This window comes from Chionomys nivalis, chromosome 25, assembly GCF_950005125.1.
Source record: "Chionomys nivalis chromosome 25, mChiNiv1.1, whole genome shotgun sequence".
Lineage (NCBI taxonomy): Eukaryota > Metazoa > Chordata > Mammalia > Rodentia > Cricetidae > Chionomys > Chionomys nivalis.
Window position 1 is genome coordinate 16296945 of NC_080110.1, and position 19907 is coordinate 16316851.

Below are 19907 nucleotides of genomic sequence, written 5' to 3' on the forward strand. Positions count from 1 at the left end.
CCAGGCATGATTTCTGTCCTGTTGAGTGACCTTAAGTCCAACTACTACAGCAGTTGGTGACCTCAACTTGTGAGTGCCAGTATTGCATCATTAGTGTTGTAGTTCAAAGGTATTGCATCTGGGTAGGACTGTTAAACACTTTATCCCAGGCAGCATGCATAGCTTTTTCTGGAACTGTGGATGCTAGACCACAAGGAAAAAGGTTTTTTTGGGTCAGATCCAGCTAAAATCACCTGAATTCTAAGTCCTAAGTGGGTGGTGTCTTCAGCAATATGGGCCCACCTTCAACTCCATGAGGCAACAAATGATAACATATATGTCTGCTTTATTTTGTTTGGAGAGTTATTTGGACTATCCTGACAGACCATTCAATAGGAGGTTTCTTGTGTCTGGACACAGGGAAGAGATTAAGAGATCATGGGGTACTCAGTCCCAAGTGATACATCTCCATCATAGTTCCTGTATTTATAGCTTAGTGGATAACAGAGGGAAGGAGGGAGGGATATTAGAATTAACTAACTAAAGAAGCACAAGTTAAATTATCTCCATTCATTCATTGATCACATAAATATTTACTCTAGGTTATCTTGTAAAGTGACAAAATCTAATTAATATCATTATAAGAGAAAAAGTATGAATTAAAAATCAGTTTAATTCCATATAGAGTAAAATGAATACCTAAATTAAAAAATAATTATAATAATATAAAAAAGTAAGATAACTAGTGGTAAATTTGGCAAAGTATATTATGAAACAGTGTTTAGTAAAATTGATGGATATTTCATGTACATGTTGTGACAGGCCAAGTTCACAAACTGGAAAAGCCATACTTTTAGATGCCATTGTGACCAAATAGATTTGCTTGGTATTAATCAATGTAATATTGTTTAAAATACTATTAAACTTGGTTTTAATAAATCATTTTTGTTTCAAATTTTTAATTTTAAAATTATTTCTCATCGTCGGTCTCTGTTTCCTATCTGTGATCTGTGACTCTGTCTCTGTCCCTCTCTCTCTCTCTGTATATACCACGGCATATATGTGGAAGTGAGAGGACCCCTTACAAGAGTTGGTTCTCTTCTTTTACCACGTGGATCCTTTTTTTTTTAATCTTTTTATTTTATTTATTTATTTATTTATTTATTTATTTATTTTTTGGGATTTTTCGAGACAGGGTTTCTCCGTAGCTTTTGGTTTCTGTCCTTGCTGGCCTCGAACTCACAGAGATCCGCCTGCCTCTGCCTCCCGAGTGCTGGGATTAAAGGTGTGTGCTACCACCGCCTGGCACGTGGATCCTTTTATAACAAACTCAGCTAATCCACTGGTCAGACATAGTGCCAACTGCATTCATTATCTGTGCTGTCTCACAGGTTTTTATTTTTGATTTTTTTTTTGATAGACCTTGACATATTTCAACACGTGTGTTTGAAGACAAAGAACCAAACTAGGTAAAGCATTCTGTAACAAGAAGAAAATATAAAGTAGTTTTGTTGGACATATGTATTGGTTTTAAAAGTTTTGGGGATAAAATATAAGTGCTTCAAAGGCTTTATTCTTAAAATTTTTTGTGTGGAGATAATTAAATCAAGGGAAAAATGTAGGAATGGGGAAAATGTAAACAATAAAGTTCTCAGCATGTTTCATAAGTAGGTATTCTTATTAACAGAAAGACGAAATAATTTGATATTTAAATGTGCTATGTTATTTAAAGTTTTTTTTTTTTGCAATTGTGGAAAGTGATGCTGGCAAAAAAGTAAATGGAAAGACAAAAGAACAAAAGAAAGAAAGAAGGAAGGAAGAAAAGAATAAAGGAAGGAAAGAAAGAAAGAAAGAAAAAAAGAAAGAGAAAGAAAAAAGAAAGGAAGGAAGGAAGGAAGGAAGGAAGAAAGAAAAAGGAAAGGAAGGAAGGAAGGAAGGAAGGAAGGAAGGAAGGAAGGAAGGAAGGAAGGAAGGAAGAAGGGGTGCTTGACAATGAGATAGAAAGCGAAAAGAATGAAAGTAGTTCTGACAATCAGAAAGCAGGATTCACCACTAATGAAATAATTATGTTCTCTCATTGATACATTTGATGGAACTTAAGGAGCCTTCAGCTATTTTTTGATGTTTGTCTCCTTATGATGCGAACCACAGGCAAGGAAGATTATTTTCAAAGATGATGTTGGTTGTTTTTTCTTCCATTGTCATACACCCTTTGTTGTAAGACGTTGCTGCCCCCTCCTTAAAAAAAAAAGGGATTTATCTCTTCTTTTTTCTATCTTAAGGTTTAGATTGCATCTGGGTATGGTTTTGCATGTCTTTAATCCCAGCACTCTGGAGGGCAGAGGCTGACAGAGCTCCTTGAGTTTAAGGTTATCATGGTCTATATAGTGAGTTCCAGGACAGCTAGACCAATATAGTGAGTTTTTTTTTCCCCTCAACACTCCATTCAAAACAAACAGAACTCTTTTAAAAATTAGCTAGCACATCTAATCAAGACCTCACCCACGGAGACGGTGGGACTGATCTAATGGGAGCTCACCAAGGCCAGCTGGACTGGCTCTGAACGGGCATGTGATCAAACCAGACTCTCTGAATGTGGCTGACAATGAGGTCTGACTGAGAAGCCATTGATAATGATACCAGATTTTGATTCTTTTGAATGTACTGGCTTTTTGGGAGCCTAGTCTGTTTGGATGCTCACCTTCCTAGACCTGGATGGAGAGGGGGGCCTTGGACTTCCCACAGGGCAGGGCGCCCTGACTTCTCTTAGGACTGGAGAGCGAGGGGGAGGGGGATTTGGGGGGAGGGAAAGGGAAATAGGAGGATGGGAGGAGGTGGAAATTTTTAATAAATAAATAAATAAAATTTTTTAAAAATTAGCTAGCAAAGTAGGTGGTTTTATTATGACATTTTCACACATTCGTTGTATTGGTTGATTGTTCTTGCCTGTTCCTCTCTTGCACCTCCCTCTGGGCCTCTTGTATCCTTTTCTTCTCAATATACTCCATTCCACTTTCAAATAGCAGGTCCTATTATGATCTCCCCAACTCCCTTAAAACCCCCTCTTCTCTTACATGGACTCTTTTCTTGGCTCAGTTCCTTAACCGCATTCACTTTCATATAAATATACTTATGTAATATTAGAAAGTAAGATCTACATGACACAGAACACGTAGCATTTGTCTAAGCCTAGCATGGTTCACTTAACATAATTTCATTTCAAGACATTTCCATTTTCCTGAAAATTGCATACTTTCATTTTCTTTATGGCTGAGTGCATAGTTATTATAAACTCATCGGCTGATGGACATCTCAGCTGATTCCATGTCATGGTTGTTGTGAATCGAGCTGTAATAAACATGGTTATACAAGTATCTTTGTGCCCTGATATCGTCATTTGGGTGCATATCAAGGGCTGGGATATCTGGGTCTTATAGTATTATTCTGAATTTTATTGAGAAAACTTCACACTTATCAGCTTACACTCATTCCATAATTAAATAGGATTCCCACTTTTTATGCATATACTTCCCATATTTTAAAATTTTTACTGACCTCATGTGTTTCTTCTTTTGAAAACTTCCTGATTAGTTCTTTGGCCTATTTATTTTGGCAGAAGTTTTTTCTTTACCTTTTGCAATTATTTACATATTCTAGATGCTAGACTGTTATTTTCAGTAAAGTAGTAAAGATTTTTCTTCCATTCTATAGACTGCCCATTTGCTATAGTGACACTTTTCTTTCATGTGCATACATTTAAATTGTTATGTAACTTAGTTTCTTAATTTAATGTTGTTTCCTGTGCTATTGAGATTATATTCAGAAAGTTCTTGCCTTTATCTTGAAGTACATCTTCTGTTTTCTTCTAGTAGTTTCAGATTTTAAATTAAGGCCTATTATCATTAATATAGATTTAATGCAACATGAGAGATATATATCTAAATTTATTTTTCTGAAGGTGGATATAAAAGTTTGCAGCACTATTTGTTGAATAGGCTGTTTTTTCTTCCACTTTCATAAAAAATAATGTAACCATGGTTGTGTGGGGGTTTATTTCCAGGTCCTCGGTTTGGTTCCAAAGGTCTAGTTTTCTATTTTATTCAAATCGGCGTGGATTTAGTTGTGAAACTGTCTCTGACTAGTGAGTCATTTTCAATAGCTCATAGGCTAGCTAGTACATTTGCTTGGGCTTACCTTCTGTAGTCTGGAGTTGAGAATCTGTATTTACAATATAGACAGTGGGAGCCAGTATTTTAGAACGAGTACTTCTAGAAAAAAAAAAAAATACAGCGACCTCAATTCTAGTTTGTCTCCTGCCTAGTTGAGGCAGAGACTTTCAGGCCATCAAATTGGAGCCAAAAGGGGTCTTTCGTACAGCAATACAGCACGTAACAACTGGCATAACAACTGTCCATGAAAGTCTAGCTCACATTAGTAAACCAATGAATAATGCACAGTTAAAACCCTTGCTTTGTTTGAAGTTAGAAGGTTGTGAAATTGACCCGATGTGCAGAAAAAGAATGTAGTATTTATGAAAAAATCCTGCTGAAGCATGGAGCATTTGTTCTGGACATGCAACAAATTAATCATAGACTATTGCACTCAAAAGAGTGAACGTAGCCACAGTAGTAAAAGTGGACACTTGCTGCACCTTCTCATTGTGGTGGTACTTCTGCAAGAACTTTTATTGGGAAAGCTTATTATCATTTTCACTTTACAAATGAGTTGAATAACTTGGCCAGGATAATAACATCCCTAAGATTTAGAGAGGAGATTCAAGCTCAGGAGGCCTGTCTTTGTAAACTAGATTTAAATATTTGGCAGTGATATATCTTTTCACATGGACATATTAGTTCTTATACGATTCCACTATCATAAAAGAAGAAAGCTTATATGAGAACATGCAGAGATGAAGAGGTTGAGGACAGTATCTTTTTGATTATGAAAAAATAGCTCACATTAGTGTCTGACATCTTTCATGAAGTAACATTGGCCTTTTTATGCTTGTATTTATACCTATTCCTTTTATTTTATTTCCCAATTTTGATACATTATTTTAAATTTCAATCTGCATCTTTCTCTCAACCAACTTTCTACAATTGCTAAAAAAAAATAGCAAATAATGAATGGTCTACATACTGTACATTAAAGTCTAGATTAAAGTGTATTTTCCCAAGGAAGAATTAAACTAAAAGAAGTAAGTATAAAACTTATACACATTCTAAATCATATATTTATGAAATTGTTGAGCTCTGATGGATCAAGATCAATCATGTTTTGTAGTATTGGGTAGGGACTCTAGCAAAAAGAGGAGAAAGAAAGGATGTTGAAATATTGTTGATATTTTTTCACTATTAAATATCACATTTCAACTTTTCATTTCACAGGTATCTACAGAGTATCAGGATCAGTTCCGGGACCCCTAAAAATTCCTCACCTTGAATCAAGGCTCTATATGATATTCTTTGATTTACTTCGTTTTGAATAACATTGGGAAAAAGACATTTGCCTCAAAAGTGTCTTTTAAAAGAATACTTTCCAATGCCTAAGAATAGCAAAGTGGTTAAGAGAGATTTAGATGATGAGGTCATTGAGTCTGTCAAGGACCTTCTGTCCAACGAAGACTCACCCGAAGAGGCTTTTAAGAAGAGTGAACTAATCGTTGATGTTCAAGAAGAGAAAGACACCGATGTCGAAGATGGATCTGAAGCAGATGATGAAAGGCCCGCTTGGAACAGTAAGGTGCAATACATTTTGGCTCAAGTTGGATTTTCTGTAGGTCTGGGGAATGTGTGGCGATTCCCATACCTCTGTCAGAAGAATGGTGGTGGTAAGTCACGTTTGCTTGCTTTAATGATGAATTGCTACACTTGTAAATACTGTTCGTTATTTCAGATAGCTGCTACTACTGCTACAGTATCATATTTTCAGAAATTGTGAGTTCCGTTACAAAGCTAGGGAGACTCCTTTATGGGAAACACAACTGTGTCGTATAAATACTCAGGGATTGCTCAAGGAAATACACTCTTGAACTTCTTCCCTGGATACTGTAAACATTGCTGAAGTACTGAGGGGAACTTTTCTAACATGGGCTTTGTTCTCTGCATGCCGGACTTTTGCTTTCAATGAGACTCTAAAGCAAACAGCATTGACTGAACATGAATGTTCTCTCGGTGACTTACTACCTCTGAATTCTAAATTGTTTCGTTCTTTAACAAAAGAAGAACATGTAATTTAGAATGATTATGGTCTTTAAATGTGGACTAGCACTTTTAGGACTCACGAAGGAGTTGAACCAGATAATTAACATAATGCCATTCATTCTTTGTCCTTGGAGGTTTTACACCATCTAATCCAGGTCTGTAGTATAATACTGAGGAATGCTGTCCAGCTTCAACAAGTTCTTTGAAAAAGAGAATACTCTTATTTCATTTCAAACAAAAATAGTTTCACCATCATTAGCACTTTTACTATGTATAGTGGACACGTAATTTTCAACAGTTTAAAAAGAATAATACTGTCATAAAACTCTTGTGAAAAAGTTGGAGATGGTAGTACATGCCTTCAATCCCAGCACTTAGGAGAATCTCTGTGAGTCTGAGGCTAGCCTGGTTGACAAGGTGACTTCCTGGATAGCCAGAACTGATACACACAAAAGTACTACATCAAAAGCAAAAACAACAGCAGCCAGGCAGTTGTGGTGCATGCCTTTAATGCCAGTTCTTGGAAGGCAGAGGCAGAGCTCCGTGAGTTCATGTCAAGATTGGCCTGCAGAACGAGGTTCAGGAAAGACTTCAAAGCTATAGAGGAACCCTGTTTTGAAAAACCAAACAAACAAACACATTCATGTCTACATACATACATACATACATACATACAGACAGACAGACAGACACATATATGAGGGGAATATTTATATATATATACATATATATATCACCAATATTTTTGTAATTGTATAATATGTCCATATAAAGTGTGTTAAAGTAAATATGGATAAAAGTAAATACTCTGGACTGAGATGACTCAGTAGGAACTTTACATGGTTTGCAAGCCTGAGTCCCTGAGTTTGGAAGCCCAAGCATGGTAGCATGCATCTGTAACCCGAATGCTTATGGCAGGAAGTCATGCAAATTTATGGGGCTTGCTAGTCAACCAGTTAAACCAAATCAGTGAGTGCCATTCTCAATTAGAGAAGTTGTCTTAAAAGACAAAGTTTATTTTGATAGACAAAATGCCTGAAATTGACCTCTGGGGTCTACATGCTTATGTCCCGACACATACACAAACCCAAACCTACATATTCTGAAAGGTACACATTTTTATCTCCAACTATTACAAAGAGTGTTTTGATATTATTTCTGGTCTGTGATAGTTTGGTTGGCTGAAAACAATTATGGTTTTATTTTGCAGTAATTATAATACACACACACACACACCATGTCAAATGAATGGAACTAGTCATTTGCAATTTTTCCTCAGTTACTAAGATAAAATGCCATGGCATTATGGCGATTAAAGTATATTTTAGGTGGCTAGAGAATTCCACCGGGAGCACAATAAGAGGTTTTGGAAAGCAAACTTTTGAACGAACCTGACTGAGAGCTAAGAATTCAATTTTACGTGAAGTGAGCCACATACTCCATACTGCTCATAAAACAGTAATTCTCTATCAAGTTGATAATATCCCATGGGAATTATTTATGGTGTCGAAGATTAGCACCTGTATATGTCCGTTTTTTTAAAATAAAAATTGTTTGCTTTTTTGTTTGCTGCTTGCTTTTTTTTGTTAGTTTCTCACTATTTGTTTCATTTTCTAAGATTGGCGGAAATACTTACTTTGAGACATTTCACTTTCTATAACTTCCTGGACATCCTGCTAAGGATAAAGACAGACTCAGATTAAAGTCTGGTTTTATTCCTTTCAGTATGACTTCAGCCTTGATGTCATAAAAGTTTGACAATTAGTTATTAACAAGACCTACCTCTCTACCTCTTCCTTTGATAAAAATAATATTCAGGTTAATTTTTCTACTATTGATTTCTTGCCTTCCAATGTAAATAGAGAGCAGTATTGCATATCTTGTAAAAAAATCGGCTGAATTGGAGAGTGTGGCGCATATGTGTGTGTTCAGAGGAACATGCATGCAGAGGTCAGAGGAGGTTTCAGGACAGTTTACTCCTTCCACTATGGTTCAGGAAATCAAATTCACGTCCTCAGACTTGTGCAGAAAGGTACCGTCTAGCTGGCCTGCGAGGCTTCTTAGAAAAATTAATTACAAGATTCAACCTTTTCATGTCCAAAGAAAATCAGTTATATTTTCTCAAAGACGTCTATTTGTATTATAGAAAAAACTCTTTTCATAAAATCGTCTTTCATAAAAAGTTTAGCGTCAATGTATACTCTACTATAACTTGAAAATACGGCACGTTCTGTTTGTTTTTGTCCCTCTAGGTGCATATCTTCTGCCATATTTAGTACTACTTCTGATAATAGGAATTCCCCTCTTTTTCCTGGAACTTTCTGTGGGTCAAAGAATTCGGAGGGGCAGCATCGGGGTTTGGAATTACATAAGCCCTAAACTGGGCGGGATTGGATTCGCGAGCTGTGTAGTAAGTCTCTTTCCCCTGACATTGTTTTTACCTGTGCTGGTTTGGAATAATGTAATCTTATTCTCTGTAAACTCCAAGTCTTTGTCTCTGTATAGTTCTTTATTCACATATTATAAGCTGCTGGTAGAGAGAGCACTATACAGAATCATCTATGATAACTGATAGTACCTCAATTTCAAAATGGATTTTAAATGTTCAACTCAGAAACTATTTTAAAGTAAAGATAATGCTTTCAGATAAAAATATTGTAAGATCAAGACCTAAATATTATTACAACTTAAAAAAATATTAAATATTATGAAGTGAATTCCACCTTACTGTTTTAAAGGGAGTGTCAGAGGATGACCAATAAAACTACATTCTTTTACTTCTTTTGCAGGTGTGCTACTTTGTGGCTCTTTACTACAATGTCATCATTGGCTGGACTTTGTTTTACTTCTCTCAGTCTTTTCAACAACCTCTTCCTTGGGACCAGTGCCCCCTGGTGAAAAATGCATCTCATACTTGTAAGACGCATGTTTTGTTGTCTTCTTCTGTTGAACGATTTCAAAATTAGCAAAGGCACATACTTTCTTTTCTGCCTTTTAGAAACTGCAGTGGCTGGCAACAATAAAAATCCAAAACCAAAACAGGCAAACAAATCGTCTGTAGTGAGCATCATAATAGACTCCCTTCGGCTTTTGGAATGGCCACTTGTCGTAATCATTATTTTTTTTAAATCTTAGAATATAAAGAAGCATTTTCTATAGAATGCAACTTGTTCATGAAGTTAAAAATGTTCTACTAGTCCCCTTTAAGAAAGTAAAAACACATGAAATATTTTAGTTAACCTAGTATATATAAATGTTACCATTTAGACTTACAACGTATGCAAATATAATTTTGTCAGCATTATACTTAACCTTAGTTTTCATGCAAAAATTCCAAAATTCCTGCCTGAATTTTACTTTAACAGCACATACATATCAATTCATTCTGCTTTTCAGCAAAATCCCCTTGGCTAGCAGCTATCACATCTGATGGTGCTGGGCTCCTGTATCATATAATTATGGGTCTGGGAAGGGGAATGTTAATTACTTGTTTCAATTATTTCCTTAAGAAGTTCATGTATTCCTTTGGAATTCTTAATAACCATCAAAAAGAATACCTGTTCCCAGATTTTTTAAAGTCTGCAAAATTTGTATTTCATTGTGAACTTGACCGCTGTTTTCAAGCTAATTATTTTCTAGGAAATGGATAAGAATTGGCTAATGGACTTGCTCAGCAAAATCCAATATTACTCATTGCTTCTCATATATAGTCAGAGTTATTGCATCTTATATCTTTTTTTTTCCACACAGATATCGAGCCAGAATGTGAAAAAAGTTCCGCCACCACCTATTACTGGTACAGGGAAGCGCTGGATATCACCAGTTCCATCTCTGAAAGTGGAGGCTTAAACTGGAAGATGACTATCTGCCTGCTGGCTGCCTGGGTCATGGTTTGTCTGGCCATGATCAAAGGCATTCAGTCTTCTGGAAAAGTTAGTATGCTAGAATCCCTCCTGATTCGGCTAAGTACCCTTCGTGGGTATTGCCAAACCCTTGTAGCTATCCCCCAAATTCAGATGACAAATTGCTTGTAAAATTTCATTCTAAGTATTTTACAAAAAGCGGTGTTTTAAAAAATCTGCCTTAAAAAAGTAGATAAGTAATAAGCAAAGTGTTTTGTAGTGACATATGGTATCATTTATAGTGTCTATTTTCTTTTCTAGCAAAATCTTTTTAAAAAACCTTCAATATTTAAGTCTGTTCATTTTGCCATTTGTTCAGCATCTGATAGTTCTCTGACTACGTCACCTCCAGTCATGGAAAGTGATGGAATGATGAATTAACTTTTTTGTTTGTTTGCTTTGTATCATATCCTTCTTTTGAGTCTTTTCTTAAGAAATGATTATAAAGAATATTCAAATCGTGTACTTTTGAGTGTTTCTTAAAGTTCTTGTCCTTAGGTAGTTAGAATAATGCCAACAAGCAACACAGAATAAATAAACGATGACAAGAGCCTGCCTTCCAGGACAAATAAAAATTTAAATATACTGGGCTTGAAAAGGACATTAGGTGCACTGTGAAGTCTGAATAGTTTGCTGTTTTCTTTTTTTTTAAATGATACATTGGGCACATAATTTTTATTCATTCTTCTGCTTTTGAAAGCATTAGAATCCAACACTTATCACTGCCCTTCCCATCCTTCATCTGCTTTATAGAAAGAATTCAGTGTTGGCTCTTCTTACTGTCCCCTATGGTATAAGTATATTAATTTCTCTTATCAAAGTGTAGCTGTAATCATGTCTTTTCAGTCTAATTGGGCATCATAGTTAGGAACACTGGGAAGAGTGGAAGTTGGATTACTTTACTATTATTAGAAGAATAATTAATAACAATAAATCATGTGATGATAATAATAACAATAATAATAATAATAATAATGTGACATTGGTACAGATGATTTGAACAAAGCCAGTAATAAGTAATTATACCTAGTAGACATCTCTTTGTTGTGGGACCTGTACTACTTTATCTTACTTACTCCTCAAAGCCCTAAAATGTAGTTACAACTTTAGATCCACTTTACTGATTAATAAAAATGGCTGAGACAGGTTATCCTGTGTAGCCCAACTTTTTTTGAACTGGAGTCTTCCTGCCTCCTGTGTGGTAGTCACACAGCCATGTGTCACCTTGCCATGTTGTCTGTGTCTTTAATGGAAGAGGCTGTGGTATGGTCCACGCTATGCCGCCTCTGAGTATGTATGATATTTGTGCCCATCAAATGATGACTTGAGAATGGGGATGAGAGTGGACAGAAGTTGGTCTAACTCATCTTTGTTTCCTGTTGATTCCATTTTAGTAACAATATGGATGGCATTGTATCTTGTAAATCTGTTTATCTGCCCTTCATGTTCTTGTGGCTGCTACATTATTTTGCATGTGACAAAGTGAACATAATAGCTGCACAACTAAATGTCTTGAACTCTTTGTAAATGTTATTATGTTTAATACCAATTTCCTAATTTTAGACATTGCTTTGATTGAGTACACCTTGACCACATAGGGGTCACTGAATTTAGATTATAAATAAAGGAATAAGTTCTTAAGCCAGGTTTCATCACATGAACATAATTGCTAAGTTACTGTTACGTGGGAGAAAGAGCCATCTCTGGTTGACTACAGAGATTTGAAAGCTGTCATGATTAACTTTGCTAAGACTTTCTGAGTTTGTGTGTTATTGTCACCTGAAAAATAATTTCTTCTTTTAAAAAATCTACTAGTTTCTATTATGCTATTTTTACAAATTGCAATTGTACACATGTGTGGAACACAAAATTGATGTTACAATTTTCCTGCAAATTGTATAATAACCAACACAAGTGAATTAGCATATCTATCACATCACGTATTTATCAACTTTTCTGATGAGACTGAAATTTACTCTCATGATATCAGATACGTTCCTGTTTTGTCTTTAACATAATACAATAAAAATGTTCGAGTAGAATGGAGTACAAGTTATGGAGTACATGTGATTTGCTAAGTAAGAGAACCTTAGGGAGAGAGTGACATTGAGGCAGAATTTGAAGCAAGACTTGGGCTGTGTTGAATTGGATGCTTTAATTGAGGATCTCTTCTCTTGAGTCATCATCCTCATCCAAAAGTGATTTTAACAGTCCAGATGGGGCAAAATCTAGCTGTAAGCAGCACGAGAAATGATATGAATGTTTAAATTGACGCAATTCTTTAGAATTGAATAGAGAGGTGAAGACGGTGAGAGGAGAATTGATTGTAAAGGGTGGATGTGTGTGTATTAAACAATTATTAAACAATCAAACAAAAGGCCTCCAAATAAATTGTTGTGCGAGCACTAGGTAGAAAAGAGTGATGGAAGGCTAGGAAGTACACACATTGTCATCAGGAAGTCCCAGTTGTAAGATGAGACCTCCTTATATAGTTTTTTAAACATGCAAACACACACACACGGTGGAGAGTGGGAGATGCTGCCTGGAACCTACATGAGGGACAAGAGGAGGATGCTGGTAATCACTCAGGCTGACTAAACACACCTCAAAATGCAACTGTGCACCGAATTCTGATATCGTTTATTTTTTCTGCCTCTCTATGGGGAAGAGAAATTGTTGGTCTGTGAGCATATCAACGAGTTAAATACAAAGGAGACAGCAAAACCATAAAGAACAGGACTGTGCCCCAGGATAAGAGAATCAAGAGTAGAGGGAATAAGAGGGAAACATTTTAGGACAATGCTTGGTGACAATCGAAATTAATTGTCACCTCTATAATATACAGTTCATTCTCACTGGCTATGTTCACAGGCTGTATGAGCCCTAGTTCTAGCATCTTATGATGTTTGTGACCCCAGAATAGAAGATTGAAATGAAGTGTTGTTGACTTCCTTCCAGCTCCAGGGCGACGTTTCTTGTTAGCATTTCTAGTGTAGTACTCTGTTAAATATGGTGCATACATTGGTTTCTTCATTCTGTCACCCAAATGAGTCATAAGGATTATCTCTAATCCACAACAAAGTCAATAGTTCAGGAGCAAGTTAACTATCCTGAATTAAGTAACAAGTAACATGCAGAACTAAAGTCAGGCATTGAGGTCAACAGTAAAATTCCTTCTGAATGTGTGTCTATAACAAACATTTTGATATAACGAGAAAAACAATTGAGAATTTTTATGTTTTCCAAATCTAGTTATTGTAACAACATGAAAATAGCCTACATAATATTTTGCTTGACAAAGTCATCTTTTACTTAATATAAATGCTGAAAAAAGTATTTTGGTTGCCAACTCTAAGGAGGCTCTAAATTAAATAGAGGAATGTATCTCATTTCTTTATTCTAATCTAATTCTATTTTTAAGAATAATTCTAATTTATTCTATTCTAGTGATATAGTTTAAGATCTACATATAAACTAAGCTCATTGACTTTTCCATTCAACTATTTATTTACAAAGGTATTAAATATTTGGTATTTACTAGAATCTGATTTAGTTTAGCAAGGGGCAAAGTCTGGATTTAGGAACTTTCTAGCGACAGAGGCAAACCACACATTTGTAAAATCATTCCAGGTACAAGTGTACAACACCAATATATAAAATGCATGAGGTTTAGGTAGTTATGTACGATAAACTAATTTAAGATAACAATGTGGTATATAATGCAGATTTAATTGATTTTTTTTCAGTTTCATATGAGGGTTTGCTATATAAATGTAGCCATTTGTGTAAATGTAAAGAATTTGTGCTTAAGAGCAAGGTAGATACTTTGTACAGTGTGGCCTAAGATACATTCTTTTAACTCTTAGAATTTTATAAATGAATATATTGACCTTTCTTTTCTTAGAGAAGAATGTAGTCATGGGCTTGGCATACTTATACTTTTCACCTCTTTGATATATTGACTTTGTGTTCACAGTATAAACTAGACTATTTCTGCTTTTATTCCTTAAGAATGTATGTTAAAATCTTATTACCAAATCAAAATTAGTTTATTTAAGAACACAAATGTATGTGGAACTAATAAAATAAAGTGGAAATAATTGTGACCACATAATTAGAAAACAATTTAAAATTCTAAATAATAAAGACATTGTAGAGTGTACACAGAAGAAACCTTAACTTTCTATGAATTATCTTCTAATGTACAGTATATCTGATGACTTACTGAATGCTGTGAACTAATATATAGATATTATACAGTAATTTCTGGCCTCATAAAGCCCATAGTATAAAGATCCAGGCAGATAATTGCTGGATTACGTATGGCGATGGAGGCAAAGAGAACAAGCATGAGAAAGCCATTGCAATTAGTCTGGATTTTAGGAAACTTCACATAGTGGGCAATTTGGGATCATGCTAAGTAGGTTGAAGGAAACCTCATGAGAAGGATGAAAAAGAGGTCATTTCAGGCGCAGAATCAGGCATAATGAAGCCCAGAGGAAGCTAAATGTTCCTGTGTGACTCTGACATCCAGTTTGGGCAGCAAGAGATAAAGCAACAATGTGAGCTGGTTGCTGATGGACTTGGAAGTGTCTGCTGAAACTGGTAAAAAGGTGGATGTCATATAATAAACTCTGTAAAGATTTGAAGATTTTTAACAGTTCAGCAAACAATACCATCAGATTTCTAGAAAACTCCACACAGAAGAGCCGTAGATGTTGGACCTCTGCCATGCAGAGGCAAACTGATAGGGAGATGCTGGAGGAAAGATCAGCAGGAAATAAACCGAGAATCAGCAAAGTCCTTCACGCCACTTATGAAGCAGCAAATTGAATTTGATTTGAGAAACATGCAGAAAGGACTCGTGCTTTTGGTAGCCTCATAATTGTGGAGAGCTACAATCAAATAAGACCTAGGGGACTGGAAGATTTAAAGAAGGTTGAAGTCATCAGAGATAACCAGAAAAGTAACCCTACTTCCAAAATAACCCTAATAAGGAAAAATTAGGAAATGAACGTGAAAACGTATCATCAAAGCAGAGGCCAGTCTAAGATTATTGAAAATGTTTGTTTTCACTAATGACAACAGTATTACTTTATCAAAACACAGGTTTTAATATACTGACATCCTCCACATAGAACTAATATTCTGATAGCTTCAGAATGCTTAAGTATGACTTTCAGGGGATAAAGTACAAAGGAAGAAAACACAGGCATCGTCTTTCTATTACAAGTTCTTTAGAGTTATCAAGTCACATGCTCTCTACCCCGAGGCCTCCTCTGCATTGATAGTCTCCCCCTTTTTCTCCCAGGCTCCCTTCATTTCTTCTTTATGCACATGCTTATCGTATAGCTATTCTGTTTCTGCAAATGTTTTAGGAGTTTAAGATCTATTAGTGAACAGGAAAGACATGGCCTCTACCTCCACAGAGCTTCTATAACAGCAGAGCGGACAGCCCACAAGAGAACTCAAGTAAGGTAACATCAACAAGGCTATCTGCTGTCCCAGACAAAACCAAACCTAATGGTAATATCTCCGAGGGGATGTCACTGTCTCTACGCTGGCAGGAGTCATACCAGATGGTGGATTCAGCGTGGAAATAAAAGGGCAGTCTTATTTGGGCTGCTAGGGAAGATTTCTGCAAGATGTTTCTGTGAGTAGAGAAGAGGAGCAAGCAGGTTTTGTGCTTAAAGGGAGAGGCTGAGCTTGCTGCACCTACCAGGTGGTAAGGGCATGAGTGCCTGAGCTCTGCAGAAGGAGAACATTATTAGCTTAAAGGTTTGCAGGACTGAGGGAGCAATTAGCAATCGGTTCAATGCTATTAGGAACACTTAGAATGCAGTTAGCAGAAAATGACACAGCTGGGATGCTGATCTGGAACCTGAGGGCATATTCCAGATTGTCTTGGACAACTCTGCATGTATGATTTCAGCAACGGGATGGCCGGGACCATTTTTTGAAAAGGAGGGGGCACAATTTAGAGAGAAATTCAGAAGTTTGTTTCTACAATGGGGAAGTCTTATACTTGTTAGACCTCCACCTGGAGATGTCAAGAAGATTGTTAATGCCTGGGCCAAATGACTCCTTTGGGTGCTAAGCAATTTGCTGAGTACCTTACAAGCAAACATAGCAGAAATGAATGGTTAAAGGTTTTATATTGAATGCAGTACCTAAAGATTGCCCAATATTTTGGGAGTTTTATAGCTTTATCATAAAACATTACATAAAATATGTGTAAAACATGAACCAGGACTTATTAGGCAGTTTATGTTTGATCCTTTCTTTCCTAAATATTGTTTTAAATAGGCATTACAAATTATCAACACAATTAATTAAGTGTACACCACAGTTGTGCCCTAATTCAAGGAAAATTAAGTCAGCTTTTTTTTTTCATGTAGGCACACAATGATATATACAGTCTTTCAGCAGAATTAAATCCTGCTATTAGAAGCAACATAGATGGTAAACATTTTGTATTTTAATTCTGCATACACACACACGCAAATGCGCTCTCCGCATATTATCCATCTACTAAATGAGATGGCATTCTATCATTTGCAATAACTTAGATACAACACAAGTGTAATAACGCAGTAAGAGAAAGACAAATCCTATATGTTTTCCTGTCTGGCTAACTAAAAGAGCCTATTACATAAGAACACAGGGCAGTAGAGTGGTCATTCTAGAGACGGGGAAGGAAAGAGATGGATAAAGAACTATTGGACAATGACAATCAAAAGACACAAGGGAGATCACAATTCAGAATTGGGTACCACACTGGGGTGAATATAGTTCACCATAACTTACTGTGACTCTTAAGATAATAGTAAGCTTAAAAGCGTATAACACAAAGTGATAATTACCTCTAAATTGTTATTAAGCATTTTATATAAGTATTGAATTATACTTTACCCCATAAATATATACAGTATGAATCAGTTTAAACAGAGTTTTATTTATGTCTCAAATAAGATCTTAAAGAATCCAGAACAATTCCCTTTAAAAAATGACTTAGAAATTGTTAACCATATCGTTCCTCACGCTACAAAAAAAAAAAGTAGCTATCAAAGTGTAGTTATAACCGTAAGAATTGTCATTCGTCTGTCTCACCTATTGTCATTTTTTTTTTTTTGCTTGCAGATCATGTATTTTAGTTCTCTGTTCCCTTACGTGGTACTTGTATGCTTCCTAATCAGATCTCTCCTTTTAAATGGCTCAATTGATGGCATCCGACACATGTTTACCCCTAAGGTATGTGCCTTATTTTCCATTACGTTTATTGTAAATATGTCTCCTTTGCTATGTTTCAGGGTTAATTCCTTTAACATAAATATATTAGACTTCTAAATTATAGTATGTTGACCACTACAGGGAAGTGGCTTTTCTGTATTTCCAATTTGATCCACCTCCAATTTTTAAAAAATACCATTCTGGTTCTTGAGTGAAATTGTCAGTATTTAAATTAGAAAAGTCTCTACCTATGAAATAGCTTATGGTTTTATAGTAATAAATTTTGATCTGCATTTACTTATCATCCTCTAGTTGAGTGGTTTATATCCAAAATGTGTCATGGATTATTTGAAACATCAACAACAGTATCTTTTTGCTAGAAGAACTAGAGAAAATATTAAGTTCCCCAATATCCGCAAGTTACACGCCATCTAAAATCTCTGGGGGAGAACCCCACTGTTTGCTAAAATACTGTCTTATAGAGAATTAATGTTTTCTTGGGAATGTTTTGCTCTCTCTGGAGTCATAGATAAAGTGGTAAGCTTGATAATTTTTATAAGCACGTACACATATCAGGAAATTTTTCCGTTAGTTTCAAAGAGGGTTTGAAACTCATGCTGTCAATCTACTAAGTAATGATAAGTTTATTGCTGTCTGTCTTGTTCCTGGTTACCCATAATTTACTTGCAGACTTAATCATGTCTTGTTATTTTTAATTCAAAACAAAACAGAAATAGGTTTTGGGAGTGTCTGTGTTTTTGTGGTTCAGCAACATAAAATTTCAGCTCACCGTGAGCTTGTTCAGACTCTGGTGAGGAGGTCAGAGTGTGCAGTTAAAATAGTTCCTACCCTTGAGGTTATGTGAAAGACGATTGTGGTGCAACGGCGGGCCTGTAAGCATGGTCCTTTGAGCAGTGGCAGAAGGGATTAGCTTCTGTGGAATTCTTTGTCAGCTGCCTTGTTAGGAAGTAAAAGAAGCTGTGTTCTTTGCATGTCTGGGTCTGAGTTTGTATTCATTCTGTAAGAGCAAAAATGCTTACGTGGGCGTCTGGTTTTCTTCTTTAGTCCAAAAGTGCTCTTTCATATTTGGTGCCATTGAGAACTTTCGTTGGAACACAGCTTTGGATTCATACACTTCAACCACCTTAGAATTAAAATCTCCTCCAAGCCTCACATACTTGATGACCAAAGCGATTTATATTCAGAGCGCTGAAGAAAATGTTTCTTGAGTTCAAGGCAACTAATTCTTCTGGCTTAACTTCTGAACTGTAACTACTTTCCCGGTTCACAACTGGCGCTCACACAGTTCTGGAGTTTGATTTTAGTACATAGTTTAGAACTGACACGAACTTTTACATGGATGTAGCATTTAAAACTTTAGCTTATAGTAACATTTTAATTTGTATTAGGGATCTCCTTTAAAATGTTAGTTTGGCCGGGCGGTGGTGGCGCACGCCTTTAATCCCAGCACTTGGGAGGCAGAGGCAGGTGGATCTCTGTGAGTTCGAGACCAGCCTGGTCTACAAGAGCTAGTTCCAGGACAGGCTCCAAAACCACAGAGAAACAATGTCTCGAAAAGCAAAAAAAAAAAAAATAAAAAATAAAAAAAAATAAAATGTTAGTTTGGTTTTTTTTTTCCTTTTTTCCTCTTTTCTTGTTAGCTAACTTCCCATTTACTATTGATAAATGGTGTTTGTTTGTTCTAGAGCAGTTGTTCTCAAGCTGTGGGTCTCGATGCCTTTTTCAAACTTCTATCTCTATAATTATTAGTATATTGATTCATAACGGTAGCAAAATCAGAGTTATGAACTAGCATCAGAAATAAATTGTATGGTTTGGACAACATGAGAAGCGGTATTAAAAGGTTGCAGAATTAGGAAGGTGGAGAACTACTGATATAGGGTATTGACAATAAATTAAAATAATTATAGCATCATTTTGTTTGTTTGTTTGAGACAGGGCATCACTTTATAGTCTCTTGTGGTCTGGAATTTAGTCAGGACTGGCCTCATACATGTGGCAATCACGCTGTTTCAACCAGGTGCTGGGATAGCAAGCATGAGCTATCACACCTGGCTATGCTACTTTATTTTTAATATAAAAAAGCATTTTATTTACTTTTTAATCTATTTATTATTTGACATCCCAGTCACAGCCTCGCTGCTCCCCCACCTTCCATTTTCCCTTCCCAGGGCCACCACCCCACTCCTACCCCCAATTCCCACCTCTTTTGTTGTTTCCGTTCAGAAAAGGGCAAGTCTCCAGTGAACATCAATAAGACATGGCATGTTATAAGCTATTTTACTTTACATTGTTTACATTGTTTATGTAGGAAAGAATGTACCTAAGCACACAGCATACCCTGAAACACCAAGTGGAAAATTCACCTTGGTATTTGAAAGCAGGTTAAAAGAAGTCTTTAGACATGACTCTCTCCTGCCATCTAGTGGTGACACCATCTTAGACAGCTGAGTGTATTTGAAGAAATACCCCACATATTAAATAACTGTTAAAAATATAGTTGCTTGCTAAAATATTGATCTAATATTATGTTCAATAAAAATACTTCATAAGGTATTAAAAATAATTTAAA

At 35.9% G+C, this 19907-nt stretch overlaps 1 protein-coding gene across 1 annotated transcript in view; it reads left to right on the forward strand.

The window, feature by feature from the left end:
- Nucleotides 1-19907, forward strand: part of Slc6a15 (solute carrier family 6 member 15) — a 44362-nt gene that overhangs the window by 9837 nt on the left and 14618 nt on the right. Inside the window, exons 2-6 of the mRNA XM_057758081.1 lie at nt 5367-5809; nt 8435-8592; nt 8972-9098; nt 9933-10114; nt 17225-17335. Coding sequence (XP_057614064.1) covers nt 5521-5809; nt 8435-8592; nt 8972-9098; nt 9933-10114; nt 17225-17335 — 867 coding nt within the window. The 5' untranslated portion in view covers nt 5367-5520. The remainder of the gene's footprint in view (nt 1-5366; nt 5810-8434; nt 8593-8971; nt 9099-9932; nt 10115-17224; nt 17336-19907) is intronic.